We start from the raw sequence: 16,083 nt of genomic DNA on the forward strand, positions 1-16,083 counted from the left end.
ATAAGCGCAAAACAAAGTGACCCACAGTGTTGAGCCAAAAACAGTAAACAAAACAACACAAGCACAAGACATATAATATAATATAGTCATGGTAAGATGTACCTTTACCATAAAACATTAAAATTTCATAAAGCAAGAAGCCTTACCTCTGAATTTCTTCGGTGGGTTGTTGAGGTCACCTGTGTCTGGTTGTACCACACAACGGTCATCCACAAGTCTGGAAACATAGCCATTATTACAATGAGACAGATAACGATAACACATGCAACTTATACTTTAATCCTCAATACCTTTAAAGGTTTCTTTTTCAATATATAAACCATCGTTCTTCCGTTATGTGTACCGGTTATCCATCAGTGTCCATGGGGGCTGGAGCTAATCCCAGTTGGCATTATATTAGAGCAGGCTACACCCTACACACGTCACCACTCTATTGCAGGGTGATTGGGCAATATAAAGTCAACAATTAATCGAAACCTATATGTCTTTGACTTGTATCAGGAAGCTGGAATACCTTGAGGGACACCACGCAGGCACAGGGATAACATGAAAATTGCACACAGAAAGGCCCCATGCTGGTCAAACAAACCCAGAGCCTTTTCGCTATGAATACTTATTCATTATAGATGAGCTGCATCCATTTAAAGTAAACATGATGTAGGAGACAGGAACAATTTTGTGCTTGGCATGAGTTCAAAGTGATGGTCTCACATCATGCAGCCTAAACTGTGTGTGTGTGTGTGTGTGTGTGTGTATATATATATATATATATATATATATATATATATATATATATATATATATATATATATATATATCTACAACCCACTTTATGAGTACAATGAAGCACTCTAAAAGGGCAATGCTATTGTAGCTTTCTGCACCTCAAAATTAACAGGGCAGTCATATCAGTGTTATCCTGTAATCCTCAGTGAAATGTTTCACTGATCACTGAATATTATGATGAATGTTATCTGATCAACAGCAACTCTCAACCAAGGATAAAAATAATGGCCAGAAAGATTTCTGAACCCAGACACTAGACATAGATGGTGTTATAACTTTGCAATGATACAAGAGGGAAACTACAGCCTATTTTGATGGATGCAATTTTTATTATTCTGGGTCATACTATTATTCCAACTTGTCTTGCAGTCGTTCCAAATAATAAAATTCATGGAATGTTGGTGAAACATTTCAAATTGGTAGCAATATAATACACATGAATTTGAAAGGAAACCCCAGTAATACTATGATGTAGTAGATCAGCACAAGTACAATGCTTCAGTAGGATGCTCAAGCCAGTCCAGTCAGTTGCATCTTTTTATAGCTCATGCAGTATACACTGCACTGCATGATGAGGGGAAACAGGCCCATAGGGTTAGATATTCATCCACAGGAATAATGAGCCATAGGTTTGATCACACTGATGCAGTGATGGGCCAAGTTCCAAAAGCAGCAGGAGTATTGAGGGTCATTGTGATCCAAGGTCGACTAAATCCCTTGGGAGGTGGCTTTGCATCAGTATCCTGGTGTCCTAGCATCAACATCTTGGCTGTCATCGTCCCTGAGCAAGCAGTGGAACAGGTGGTTACAGGCACCTGGCAAGGGTTGCATTTAGTATGCTGACAGCAAAAGCGACACCTAATACAATAACGCTATTTATAGTTTCACCCTTCTAGCTATTCTCGTGTGTTTGCATGTACAAGATGGTAAATTTGACAAATGAGCTCTGTCACACTGCCAGTCTTCAAAGCTGGACACATACATGTTGCCACAGTGGGTGACATGGAAAACTGAATTATGAACGCCTGGTTTCAGAGATGTGGCGATGAGGAGGAGTGCTCAGCATAGGCTCTGGTGACTGGCAAATAGAAGTGTGACGCAGACAGAGGAAAATGACAGTATTACAAAGGAGAGGACAACATAGAAGCTACGTTGGAGAAGAAAAACACACACCCCATGGTAGAAAATAGAGAGATGATCGAGACTAGAGACAGGTTCATGAAGAAGGATAAAGTCTGTCGGAACAAAGGTCTAACGTCAGATATTTTGGATATGGATATTCACATCAATCATCACCCTCACTTCTTTTCCTTTTGCCCTTTTGCTATTTACGGAACTGTCAACTGTATATCAAGAATTGAGCACATAATGAGATGCATTTTTAACTCATTGCCTACAATTAGGGAGGAGAGAAGATGTCAAGTGTTTAAATAAATGCTGTTCAGCATGTAGCAGGAAGAGACGGGATAAACTGAAGCAAAAACTGCAGCATTTCAAGGAAATAAAAGGACAGGAATAACTTCTACCAGTTCTCAAGTATGACTTTCATTTCCATTTATAACAAGTGGCACACACTGTTATTCAAAGTGACTCACAACGGAGCTCCACATTCATGAGAGAAAACCATCAGATAAAATGGCATTTGACTGCAATCAGGCACCACAGTGACTGACAGAATGACCGATCATAAAACACTGACCCTAACCATCAAAGAGGCACATGCCTCCAGATCCCTGAGTCATTATCTCTGAGAGTGGACATACAAGTCTCAACTGGTTCTCCTGTACTGGGTCTATTTAAAGCTGAAAACTGTATGTGATATTCATGTAAAATGCTTTAAATGCACTATTTGTTTTCTTCCCATGAGTGCCCATTGCATGGTTTACAAGTGTGCTCCCAGGCAAATTGTTTGCCAACATTCACAGCTGTTTACTTACCAGTTTTGTCAAAAGGCAACTTTTGTTGCATTTAAAGACAATGAGTTGCAATAGACTCTCTAAACAACACTACTTTTTTATGACAGCTTGAACGTTACAAGGACACTGTATTAGAAAGTGACAAGAAAGGCTATCTAGGCTAAGACTAGCTTTTCATTACGCTAACCTTAGTTGAAGAAGTAATACTAATGTAAGCACTAACCTTCCAGTTTTATTGAGAAAGTCATTGTTGCATTTACAAGACAAGAATATATATCTGCTGCGATAGCTAGTTAGAATGCTAACTTCAGAAGAGGAAGAGCAGGAATAAAAACAAGAGTTAATGTAATTGCTATCCACACCTGGAGACAGCTGCTAGTGAGGAAAAAAATTAGGCTCATAACATTTTGTTTAGGCTGGGATGTGAACAGCTATTTAGGCTAATGATGACTTTGTAGCAACAGTAAGACATGCAATAGCTCCTTTTAAGTGACAGATCTCTGACTTGCAGATCAAATTTTTGTTTTCAATTGGCCTTAATTACATTTTCTAAACACATCTGATCTGCTTTGTTTCACTCAAATCAGATGACTTTTTAAATCACAATGAAATGGACAAAAACAAACGAGTAATCCCAGGAGATAGTAGCCTCACCTCCTGGGATTAAGGCAGAACAGGAAAGTAGAGAATGTGAGTGCACTGAAAAGGTAATGTAAACCTTCATAGGGGAAAAAAAAGAGAGAGAGAAAAAAAAAATTATAAAAAAAAAAAAAAAAAAAAAAAAACAGACTTACCCTAAAGTGCTGATAAATCCACTGGTAGAGCCCTCTGCGTACAGGGAACAAATGTCCCCAATATGGAGGAAACTAGACATCTTGTCCGACATTTTGCTCAGGATTGATCACACCTGCAGAAGGTTGACAACATCGAGGGTTAAAGGATGATGAAGTAGCAGGGCCTAACCAAAAACTTATGGATCATCTGAAATAATCACAGACAATTAACCAACAACATTTTAAAACATTCTTCAGTCAATTTAATTGCCAAACCTAAACAATATTTCAATTGGCTGTCAATAGTTGTTAAGAACAATCATACAAGGGAACCATTACTGCTATGCTAATGACTCCACTATTGCTGGACTTTACCATTTTATTATTTTAAGACCATCCTCGTGAATGAAGTGTAAACTACTTTGAGAAAACTCTTAAGATTGGATCAGAGAAAAGTAGAAAATAAAGTTCATATAAGTAGTGTGCTATTGATAGCTGTGTGAAGCCAATAGTGAATTTAGGTCACCATCCTTTAGTCTGTTTCCAGGTAAAGCGCATATCAGCCTGTGTGGCTGAACCCAACGCCATCCAAAGAGGTCAGCTGCTCTATGTGGTCAGTGCCTTTTCCGTTGGTTATTATAGAGGTTATTCTCATTCAAGCTCTGTTGCTTCTTATCATTTTAATGGAGAAACCGGATAGCCCCACAAAGAAGCATTGCACCATCAAAAAGGCATCAGAAGAGAAATCCTCGAAATCAGCAAAGCACGAAGTACAAGTTTATTTCCATCACTGACATTGACTGGGAGCGATGGGTTTAATCACCGGGCCAGCTGTCCCACAAGAACTCCATACAGCTGAGAAACAAACACCACTGAGTTTGTATTTAGAGTCATTCTGCAGAACACACATCTTAAATTTCACGGTTTTGTGGCGCATTCGAACTATAATTCGCGGGCAACGTCAAGCTGCTTCGTTTTCTGCCTCTGTGTTAGTGTTTTTGTTATTTTTCATTATGAGTGTATTTTTTGTTATCGCACGAGCCACAGCACAACAGCAACAAATGAGCGCGTGGGCCACTTCCTTGACAGGGATGCTCGCGGCTCAGTGACAAAACGAACAACACGGACAGACTCGGACTTTACCTGGCAGAAGGGGAGACGGCGTCGCTGACGGACGGGCAGAGTGAGAGGAAGAAACGTGTGAGGAAGTGGGTCAGCACAGGATAATTTCCACAGCGCTATCCTCGGTTAAGTCCATGGCAGTGAAACTCCAGGTAAGGGCGGGCTGAGCGGCGTTATCTCTGACAGCTGAATGTGCCCTCGGCAACAATCCGCTTCTTACCTCCTCCACATGTCACTGAGGGAACGCCCCTTTCGTTGTTATTTATATTGCGGCAGAGCGCGCTGGGTAATGTAGTTCTGAGAGGCATTTAAATTGCATTGGTATCATAATGAGAAGGGACACTTCAAAGAGGCAGCAGTGTTGTTACGACAAGTTGGCGAATTGCTAGTATCTTTATCAGTATTATTACGATTATTGTTGTTTTGATTGTTTGGGAATACATAACATTTTCAACTTTTAACATTATTTTCCCGCTGTCCTTCACAAACAATCGCACTCAAAAAGCATGCCCATTGATGTTTGCTGAAAGTGGCTGACTTATAAAGTAATGAAAATTACATTTAAAATGTTTTTCTATGTCAAAACATAGATCAGCAGCTGACACCTCATTGATTAAATGGGATACACAACTGTTGCCATTACAATAGAACAGAATAGAAACACACAGCGTAAAAGGTCATGAGCAGCATGTTTATATGCCTGTATCCAAATTGTTCACCCAGTCACATGTTGTGGAGTGTAATGAACATGTGGCAGGTGGGTTTTTTTCAATGACTGTATTATTTGATATATATAATGTCAAAAACAGAAGCACAGACACTGCTACACAAAGAGGGGGTCATGCTGTGCATGTCAGTGTGAAAGGACAGGAGATGCAGCCTCCTGTCAGAAACACTGACTCAGCTATTTGGCATAAGATTCCTGGGTTTTTAATGAGGATAGCATCTTGCAGTTTTGGTTCATGGAGCAATGGGTTTCCAAATTTCTCATGTAAAGTTTTGAAAGCTTAATCTCATAACTTTGAGTGATCTGGTTTATTTGGAGTTGACCCATTAAAATCACAGTTCTCAGCTATGGGAATTAGAAAAGGTGGTACTATTTTGAGGCATTGAATAATGTAAAACTTACCAATAACTACCAATATGAGATCATCCTCACAGTGCTCCTGGTAATACATCTGAAACAGGAAAGAGGTGTACTTGCAAATTGTATATTAAGGCGTCCATGGCTCCACCTGAAATGTGTCAAAGCTTCATTATTCACACTTAATTGCAATATGAATGAGAGATGGAGAGACCCTGGAGGGGAAAGAGCACTCTAATCCCTAAAATGGCCCAGTGGCATCAGCCAGACCTACCGATGAGCCGAAGCTGTTGATTTGGTTTCTTAGCTACAGGATGCATAGGGAAAATAAAAGTAGAATAAGTGGGCATACACGAATGTTGAGCTTGTCCTCTGTCTTAAAAGTGATTATTTTTATTTCCTGAATTCACAATCTACTATCATGGGGCCCAGGGAAGGTCTTTAAGATGTAAATAACTGTGGGGACCAGAAACCTCTACACAGGGATTAATGCTTTGTTTCTGATGATGACATGAAAACCAGCTCAGGAGTGGCGGACATGAAAATCTGTGTGTGACGCATGTAACAGCACTTTCTGTACTGCCTCACACTCACCTCTGTCATTGGCATTGAAATTATTCATCATCAATCAATTATATCATGATGATCAAAAGCACATTCAAAACCACTGGAAAACTGGACTGTGCTACTTCTTTTGTTGAATCGTTATCAATATGAAGGAGGAATGGATGTGCTTTGTCTCAGATCATCATAGTCTGATATATGTCTTTGCATCTAAATACCATGATGTCATATACAGAACATGGTAATGTCTGAGACACTGACCTTCTTATCTGTAAAAAGGATATCAAAGCTTTGGTGAAATTTGACATTAAGTGACGTTGAATACTGATCACTGAGGAGTCAGTTGTCATGGATACAGTGTACTGACGACTGGTTGCCATTCTACCACAGAGCAAAAAAAATGGGTTATATATAAATGTACCTATATTTTTATATATAACTGGAGACAGCTGTGGCAGTGTTTATGATCAGTATATAGTCAAAAATGGTTATGGAAAGGTAATTCCTTTATTCTATGGGTAGTTTCTTTGGCCAGTGTTTTATTATAGTATCTTGCATGTAGCTGAATTGCTTGTCAGCTGCCAGTTTTCCTCCCTGCAGTACATGAAAAAATCATGAATATACATAGACATAAGATGGTATCAGTGTGGAGACAGTTCACTTTTTTGTGTACTGTCAGGGTCAGGAACACAAAACCAATCTGGTGGGAGGGAGAGGTGATTCATTGCGATTATGGTATGACTTGTTGCAGATTTAGAGACATTTTCCAACAGAATCAACAAATAACTAACATATTAATGAATACAGCATCTGTATGCTTGGACTGCACCAGAGACAGAGGGAAGAAAAAATGCAATGACCATTTGTGTGGGTGCACCGATTGTGAGATTCAACATCGTGCATGTTAGAGAGTGAGTTTTCTCATGTGCAGATTTAGGCCTTCCCTTCACAGCAATGAGTGGGCACAATGCCTGGTAGTTTCTAGTCTGAGGTCCTGTTAGTCCTCTGTGTGGGCCATGCCTGCAAACCAATCACCACATTCATCAGACATCTTAGAGTAGACTTAAATATATTAACAATAAAGAGTCTCTTGTGTTTCTTTTTGGAAGGAATATTCCATCTTGATTTCATATTCAACATTAAATTCCAAAGTCGAGAGCTAGTCTAGTCCCGTTGAGCCGAGATGGAGTTCTCTGTAACTCTGTGGCTCTATAAACAATGGGTTGGCCTCTTAATGGTGTTCTGGATCTGGGACAGTGAACTGCTAAAGACATGGTACCGCTGGGAGGAAGAACCACAGATAATGGCTTATTAGTGATTTCAAGCTAAATGTAGATTAGTGATACAACTTTGTTTGACTTCAATATTCTCACATCCACAGTCTGTTATTCTAAACTTATTTCAATAGACAATTCAAACTCTACGACTACAGTAGCTTTGACAACTGAAACAATGACTCAGGCTTTCTCAATATGAGATAAAAACAACTGGATATCAGGACTAATGTATGTGGTGTAAACAAATGCAGAGTAAAAACACACTTTGACATTCATTAATCAGCACAAGATCGTCTAGCATGGTGTGAAAAGAAGGTAATACAAACACCAATCCATTAATCTTTCCCTCAGTCAGCTTCTTTCACTCTGTGACGTATGTGGACTGTGAAAAGCATTAAGGCCCCTGTGGAGTCGAGCCAGTTGAACAGTCAAAGCTTAAGAGGTTTAGCATTCTCCAAATAATTCAAATCACACACACACACACACACACAGGCAACTCAGACATGGCTCCCTTACAAAAGATAACAGGTATTGGTATGGCAGCCCTGTATAAGGAGATCTACCTCACTAAAAATAAAAGACAATTATGCTGGTATAATGACCTGCATATCCCCAATGGAAATAGTCCGATTAGACAGGCTGCAGAGATATTCTAATTAGGCGTTGGGATTTTGTGTCACCAGTATAGGAAAAATAAGCTGTATATTATGTGCTGCATCTCTGATTCAGTGTGACATTTTCTGTTGGTCTCCCCATTGCTGATGATTATAAGTAATAAAGCTAATATTTGGTTTCTTGGGTTTTAGAGACAAGATATTATTTCTGTTTATCCAAGGGACATTTATCTGCCGGGTGTTGGATTATGAGTTGAGTTGAGTTTGCTATTAACACTTGCTCCACTGATAATATCCAAGAAAGCTACAGTCTTTAGTCAACTGTTTAACCTGCAGGACATGCTCTGTAAGATGCTTTAACTGCAGGTAATCCTAATCCTTAGGACGAATAAAATAGGAGGACTCTTAGCCTCACTTTCACTACATGTCATGACCTTAATAGTCTACAAAATCAAGCTATGTACATCAAAGTTAATCAACTTGATTCATAGCACATGTTCACCAAAGTGATTATAAATTGTATTACATTGTACAATGGTGAGAAAATAATCAGCAGCCTGCTTAAGGCACAAATAAAAGGCATGAAAAACAGCTATTAATAGCAACAAAAATTGAAATTTAATTTAAATACCACCTGCTTTATTTTTCAATAATGCAACAATGTGCATATTTCCAGAGTAGGCACAAAGCCTGTTGGATCCTGCAAAAGTGAGACAGGACTGGTAATGGGTTTGTCACAGTTTATCATGCACAGAAACACTTACGATCGACTACTTGTCAGCCAGCTGTTGAACAAGGTTTAAAAAATCTAACGTGTTATAGCTCACGTCAGACTGAGACGTATGATTAGTTTCAGTCTGACTGAGCAGTTAATGTCTTTTATTAGTGCAATCCTGATGTCAAGTACATAATCAAGTGTTTAAATGCAATGGGACTAGAATGTGCCATTATGGAAAACTGTGATAGCAATGGGAGATGATGATTGATGTGATTAAATCAATCATGGGGACATCTTATCTAACACACCATTACACGACTCTTTGCAACATAATGCCTTGTGTTCATTTTCAGCCGATTTCCCTGTAGTTTACACTGTTAGAAATATTGCTTCCAAATTCACCTGTAACACCTTCTCACATGCTGGAGACTACTCTCAAAACTGCTTAGTTGAGAATCTGTATATTGTAAATGTAGTGTATTCGTGTGCATATGTAAGTCTTTGGCAAGAGCATTAATGGAGGCGGGTAATTCCTGGGCCTCAAAACTTCCTGCTGAGCCCGCTGCAGGGGTCTTGGGCCAAATTTAACTTAACATCTGTGATGGGAGGAGCCAGTGTGAAAAACCCTTTTGCCAACCTCTTTAACAGTGAAGTGATGCTGCACTAAACAACCTACTCCATTGTACACACTGCAGGAAGAGAACAGAGGAGTAAAAAAAAGACATTTCACATGTTGGGTGATGAGTCATATTCTAAAAAGCTGTGATTTCTCTTTAGGGGAATACTCTTTTTGGCAGCATTTTTTTATTTTGACAGACTTTGGTGGGGAAGCAGTTTGTCTATTTTCTGGTGACTGGGCAATTTCATGATTTGACATCAAAGGTGTTTAATCTGTTGATATGAAATCAACAACTAAAAACAACAAATTTATGTCTTGGGTAAGTCTAATAAATTCTGTCTAATAAAATTCTCATTATTTTATGTAGCACAGACACTCACTGGTGTAACCTTCCCTTTATCTAAATAGACTGACTTGGACTATTGTCTTCTGTTATTATCCAACATCACAGTAAAGTGTTACAAGAAAGGTTTGAAATGGGACTTTGAAGTGCTTTTGTGAGATGAGACCTGGCAGATTGCTGCTGCTTCTTTCTTTATTTCTTTATTTTTTTTTTTATTTGTCTGCAGGATTCAAGGCAAAGACAGGTCCCCCAGAAAGGTGTTCCAATTTTGACCAAATGGACTACCGAATGTAATTTCTCCACTGGTCACTCAGCCTGAAATAGGGTCTTGCGCCTTCATCAATGTGATGCATGGCTCACATAAGCATAAAGTGTGGTGTTGTATCCACTCAAGCTTTACTTAGCAAGACACTTAGACAAAAGTCTTATCTGCCTAAATCAATGTTTGACAGCAACAAACCATGGTGAGGAAATGCCCTATTTACATGCATAAAAACTGTGGGTTAAGGTGGACAATAGGGCATTTGCTAGGTTTTTCCTCTCTTATCCAGAAAGCAAATTTAATAAATAGACTTTAAACTATAACAATAGCCCTAAAACATGTAGAAATTACACCACCTTTCCTTTTGGCAAGAATTCAATACTTTTATTGCATCACATATTTTTTCTGTGAACATTATGTTTAATGAAAAAAAAAAAAACTCCATCTCTCATCTCATCTGTCCCCACTGTGTAAATAAAAGAAATAAATAAGAGTAACAGCATTGTGAGAGTGAGAATAACAGCCTTAAAGTCAAAGAAATGCTTAAATCATTTTCCCTAAATTAATAACAGTTTGACCAAGCTCATAATGTTTCTTCCTGTGGTCTTGTTTAAAGTGGTGTTAAGCAACAAAACTTAGAGGCGCCAAATGTAAATTTTGCTGTTGCTTCATACAGCTAATAATAGCAGTAACATTGTATACTTAACAGTACACAAAGACTTGATATGACTGTTGCTCAGTGTTGGAAAGTGATGAGTCTGGCAAACCAGGCTCAGTTAGCAATCCAACTATCCAAACTTACAAAACACTCCTTTAAAAATAAAAGAATAAAATACACATTTTGGACAGGTCTCCAAATAAATGAATAATTTTTTGCAAGCTTTTTGGCAGGAAACATCACATAACTTCAAACATTTCGATTCATATGCCATTTGAAGCCACCACGTAAGCGCATGTGCACTGCATGACAACAATGCTCTGTAATATTGTAAGAGCATTTCTTCAGAGAAATATTTTTCAGGATGGAGGACATTATCTGTTGTCCCGCTTAAAAAAACAATCACTACATAACAGTACCCCGTCAGTCAGGATTTCAGAACAGCCTTCATGCACCTCCTAGTCAACCACTGCTGTCCAATTCACATCCCCTGTTGCCATAGGGATTCCAGGGACATCTGACTCAGAACTGACATGACTAATGTGTTTGTTGTAGGTTTGTAGAAAGGTCTTTATCACAAGGTCAAGACAAAGACATTGACATCAAGTTCAATGTAGATTATTTCAGATTTAGTGGCTGGCAGTCGAGAAACCCTGACATCCTTCAGCTTGAGAAACACCTGGGTATTTTTTATCTCTCTAACATCTAATGTTAAACCACAAAAGTGCCCCACAATATAGGTATAGGTATACAATATTTTGAAAATACATTGTATCTTGGCAACTATTGCAATACCTCCATATTTTCTACCTTAGGTCCATGTGTCACTGATGTCTTGTCATTTTGACATAGCCAGACAAGTAGAGACTACATAAAATCACTGTGCTTCACCAGGAAGTAAATGCTTGTGCTTTTCACATTTTGGTTATTCTGTGAATTTTAAACATGAGATATTTAGTGCCCCATACCTGTCCTTTAAGTTTGTGTTATATTTCCTGAGCGCATATCACACCAGGTGTAGAACAGAGCCCAAAGTGAACAGAAAGGATGCCAGGTAACCCTCACAGAGGAGAAAATACGGGTCAATATGACACAAACTGTGTCATACAAAAACCAATCAACTTGACAGCCGTCCCCAATTGGCAAAGGGCTTCCATCTCCCCATCACCACCAGTGAGTCTCTCTCTTTCATCTCCAATGTGGCTGGAGCATTGATCCCAATTCTGGATGAAAAATGGTCTCCATCCTAATTAACCCAGATGTGGATATTAATAAGATGAAAGCAGGTCTAGACTAGAAACGGGGCAGATTGAAAGGAGAAGGTCCTGATTTCAGAATGGTCACGCTAAAGTGGGACACCTTCGCCCCTCCTCTGACGGGGGAATAAAGCCTGTTTCTATATTAAAATACCCCTTGGCCCTTTTTAATTGGTCCCACCACTCTTGAGGTTTGAGTGCTATGAGATGCTGAGAATATATCTATTGGGAGGGTACATCGTATGAACGCAGGAAAGAGATGTGAAGTTAATGGAGACAATGGCTAGTACTTTGTATTTTGTTTTTTTTTAAATGCTAATAGTTTCTCATATACAAAGTTTGGCTTCTTTGAGAGAGTAAGATCAATTCTGGAGCCTTTGTAGCTATTAAAAAAGCCTATCAAACATGATTCCTTCCTTTGCTAGTGCAAAGGACTCTCCTGCTCCACCAAGATTCATGTCTTGTGTGAGATATGGGACTCATGTGGACCAGAGCAAGATGACAGCTGCAGAAGTGTAAATCCAGTGGGATGCATCTGATACAGAACTAAACTCCTCTGAAAGATGAAATGGACTCTAACTGTGAAAGAGCTCAGAGTAATGCCAATAAGTGTACTCTCACTGAAAAACAGTGTTATTTCCATTGCATCATCTTACACTGAGTGGCAGAAAGCATTGAGACTGTGGCAGATCAGGAGACACCAGGGAACTAAACAGGAAACAATAATGAGAACAGACATGACTCATCCAGCTGATTGCTTTTAATGGAGCCATCCACATGTTGCATTGTCTTCTTCTAATGAGTGGATGAATTGGCTAAGAGTGCAGGGAAGCTGAAAATAAATCAAGACACTACCAAGTAGAAAAAATGTCAAAAGAAATTTTAGAGGAAAAGCACCATTGTTCTCCAACATTCAGTCATGAATTTACCCTTTTGCGATGCGATATGGCTATTTCAGCTGAGAATCGATAAATCCAGTGGAAGAAACTGTGTGCACTTGTTGGCCCCACAGTGACATGCTTTCCTCTGAAATCCATGTGTCCAACTGGCGTGTATGGCAGTGGCACTTTGTTCGGACAGCAACTCCATAGGAGGCTGGTTACTGTATCCTCCTGAATAGTCAAAAGTAAGCTCCTCTTGTGCATTGATGTCCTGTCCAGCAAACAGTGCCAGCCTAGGAACTATTGAGTGCACACGGACAGGAAGCATGAACAGGTTGGGCAGGCACGAATGATTGAGAAAGCGTCCTACATTTCCCACCACAGCTGGGTCCACAAAGGTCTCTGTAATAGAACCTGTACCTCCATGCTCCCTAACAGCAATAATGTAATTGCTTTCTTCAGATGTCTGGCTGAGCTGGCGGCGTCTGGCTTCCTCAAAACTGATCACCTCTCCTGCATACTCACATACAAATGTCCCACGTGGGATTGAATCTAGTGCCCGTACTCCCCAGCCCCTGTTCCTGGTGCAGAAGACCTCTAGCCTGAGTCTTAGACCTCTCTGGACAACACGGTTAGAGCAGGTGTCGCTGCAGGTGCAAAGAGCATTACACTCAAACACAGGTGAGTAGTAACCCGAGTCTGTTTGGCGGAGGTCCAGTAGCGTGCCTGCACTGTCATACGCCCACCTATGAGTCTGCAGGCAGGAGCAGCTCTCTGTACTGCAAGAGTGTGAAAGGCAGGAGCATCCAGGGAGAGTCAGTTCACTGGGGTCAACAGTGCATCCCGGTCCGCCAACGTTATCTGGAGAATACTGGAAAAATTAAGAGTAGTCAGAATATGATTAAATTGCAAAAGAGGTGCAAAGTGTTTTTAAAAAGACATGCCCAAACCACCTGTTGTTCTTTATCAAACAAACAAACAAAAAAAACAATTCAAATTCTGATTCATAAAAAAATTGATAAGCAGAGATGACAAACATTCTGTGTTGCTTCCAGTCTCCTCAATTGTGAGATTTTGTTGCTTGGCATGTATTGTGTGCCACATGATTGTATTTTATCTGATTTTTGAGTTTAATTTAGTTTGAGAGATAGATTTTTTGACTAAGAAAAAGTTTGGCCAGACTATTAGCACAGAAAGTTATTGGCATACTAATCAGTAGTATAAAATAACAGTTGCAGTTATAATTCCAATGTATCTATGTTTTAAGAAAGGTAATAGGATTTCCAACTTCAAACTTTGTATTGACCTACTTACACAAAAACTATTGCTTAATGATTTACATGCCCTTCATGAGAAATTTGTAAGATTTGTCTGAAGCAGTCAAGAAGGTACTCTAGAGCATCATGAGTCAGGAGGGTAAAGTAGGACAACTCCTAAGGCTCCAATAAGGCAGTTATTTTTTGATTCCCTATAGTGCAGTCAGGTACTGTGGCTGTCACCTGCAACGATCTTCTGCCATCTGCTGGTAAAAACACATTGCCGCTTGTTATGTGAGTTTTGATGTAAGGCAGACACAGCCAAGATGTTTTCTGGATAAAGCTAAAGCAGAATTGAGATTAAACTTTCAAAATTGCACTGGACAGAATATGTCTATCCTTTTGGTGCTCATATTTCAATAAAGTGCACTCTTGGAGTGGTGTATATAACTGTAACTATAACTGTTCAAACACAGCATCTTGCACGGAGCCAGTGCTAGGTTTCAAACATTAAAGCTTATTAATATTTAATAATTACACCTGAACATGTGTGTTGCTTTGCATTGTTTTGTTGTTAGAGTGCATCCCATGGGAGTTTCACATATCAGCACTGTCACAATATCGCGATAACTCTTGTGTTTCTCAACTTCAATGGAATATTAATTAGACGTCAAAACAGTCAAAATATCAGCCAATGTAATCTTACAGCACATTTATAGTATCGTGGGTTTTAGGTGAGAGGTCTAACTAACTTCTTCACAAAAGTGAAAAAGAAGTGATTATTGAAATCAATCTGTGTATCAGCATCACAATTTTTATATTTTCAGTTAAAGATACTGGTACTTGCCTTTAACACCATACTACACTCTTAGCTGTAAGTTTATTAGTTAAAATGAATGCAAATCAAATAGAATTTATATTTCTATTGCGACAAATCATAACAAGGACATCGATGTACTTTATATATAAAGCACGTCCAGACCAAACTCTTTCTGGAGTTGGAAAAGAGCCCCGCAAATCCCACTGCAACACAATAATGCAATCCAATCACGGTTTGATATTAATTTCTTATATCATCCAGAAGCATCCCGAATGGAGCGGAGTATGCGCAGTAGTGTTCCTCCGATCATTACGTCATCAGTATGTGACAATAAAAGCTCAGGTGTAAATAATCCAACTGTATATAGTTAAATGAAAGTTAAATATAATTGAGCTAATGCTAATGCTATCTCCATCCCTGAGACATCAGAACAGATCAGAGCCATTTGCAGGAATAATCACTAAAACCCATTCCCTGCTATGACTGTTCAAATATTTGGTGGGAAAAAGGTTCATTGGAGAGAAAAAAAAAATAATAATAATGATAATCCAAACGCATATTTTTAAAGAACGTAGATAATATAGGAATGCATTGTAAGACATGAATAGCTTCACTTTGAACGCTTGGCCATGTGAGGACCGTAAACCGGTTCAGCCGCTCGCTGCGATGTTGAGTTCACGTTACCTTAAACTCGGGAAATCTCTGCACCGTTGAATTGTTCTCGATCAACACGGGAACATCTTCCAGACCATCGCTCAGATCGAGTACATTCATGTCTGAGAGTTTTCCTGGAGCGGCATGAGATGAGCCAGGATGTAAACAAAAACTGTACCGGAAGTAGTGTGCGAGCAGCGACGATCGCCCCCCGGTGGTGCGTTTGTGTCATGACACTGCTGTGATCAGTGCTCAGTGCTGACCTGACCATCTGGACTGAGGACAAAGTGAGCAGCTGCCCATTAGGGCGGCACGGCACGGCACAGCATGGGATCCCTTCTTCATATAAACGCTTTAGAGGCTTAAAACTGGAACGTCATCACTTGTCAGAAACAGGAAAAGGAGCGTCCCAGTATCATCTCATTTGACTCTATCAATTTCGGAGCTATATTCCATTTGTACAGTGTTTTTATTTTTTTT

At 39.4% G+C, this 16,083-nt stretch overlaps 2 protein-coding genes across 6 annotated transcripts in view; both read right to left on the bottom strand.

The window, feature by feature from the left end:
* Window positions 1-4,782, bottom strand: part of itpr1b (inositol 1,4,5-trisphosphate receptor, type 1b) — a 76,080-nt gene extending 71,298 nt beyond the window's left edge. For all 5 annotated transcript variants that reach the window (XM_029501393.1, XM_029501391.1, XM_029501390.1 and 2 more), the window contains exons 1-3: window positions 4,619-4,782; window positions 3,497-3,609; window positions 147-217 (exon numbers count right to left, since the gene is read on the bottom strand). In XM_029501393.1, coding sequence (XP_029357253.1) covers window positions 147-217; window positions 3,497-3,588 — 163 coding nt within the window. In that variant the 5' untranslated portion in view covers window positions 3,589-3,609; window positions 4,619-4,782. The remainder of the gene's footprint in view (window positions 1-146; window positions 218-3,496; window positions 3,610-4,618) is intronic.
* A 5,748-nt stretch (window positions 4,783-10,530) lies between these two features.
* On the bottom strand, window positions 10,531-15,768 carry setmar (SET domain and mariner transposase fusion gene). The gene is made up of 2 exons (XM_029502580.1): window positions 15,634-15,768; window positions 10,531-13,744 (listed from the first exon to the last, which is right to left on the bottom strand). The coding sequence occupies exons 1-2, from the start codon at window positions 15,721-15,723 to the stop codon at window positions 12,947-12,949; spliced, it is 888 nt and encodes a 295-aa protein (XP_029358440.1). The 5' UTR covers window positions 15,724-15,768; the 3' UTR covers window positions 10,531-12,946.
* Window positions 15,769-16,083: the final 315 nt, after the last annotated feature.

Source organism: Echeneis naucrates, chromosome 5, assembly GCF_900963305.1.
Source record: "Echeneis naucrates chromosome 5, fEcheNa1.1, whole genome shotgun sequence".
Classification (NCBI taxonomy): domain Eukaryota; kingdom Metazoa; phylum Chordata; class Actinopteri; order Carangiformes; family Echeneidae; genus Echeneis; species Echeneis naucrates.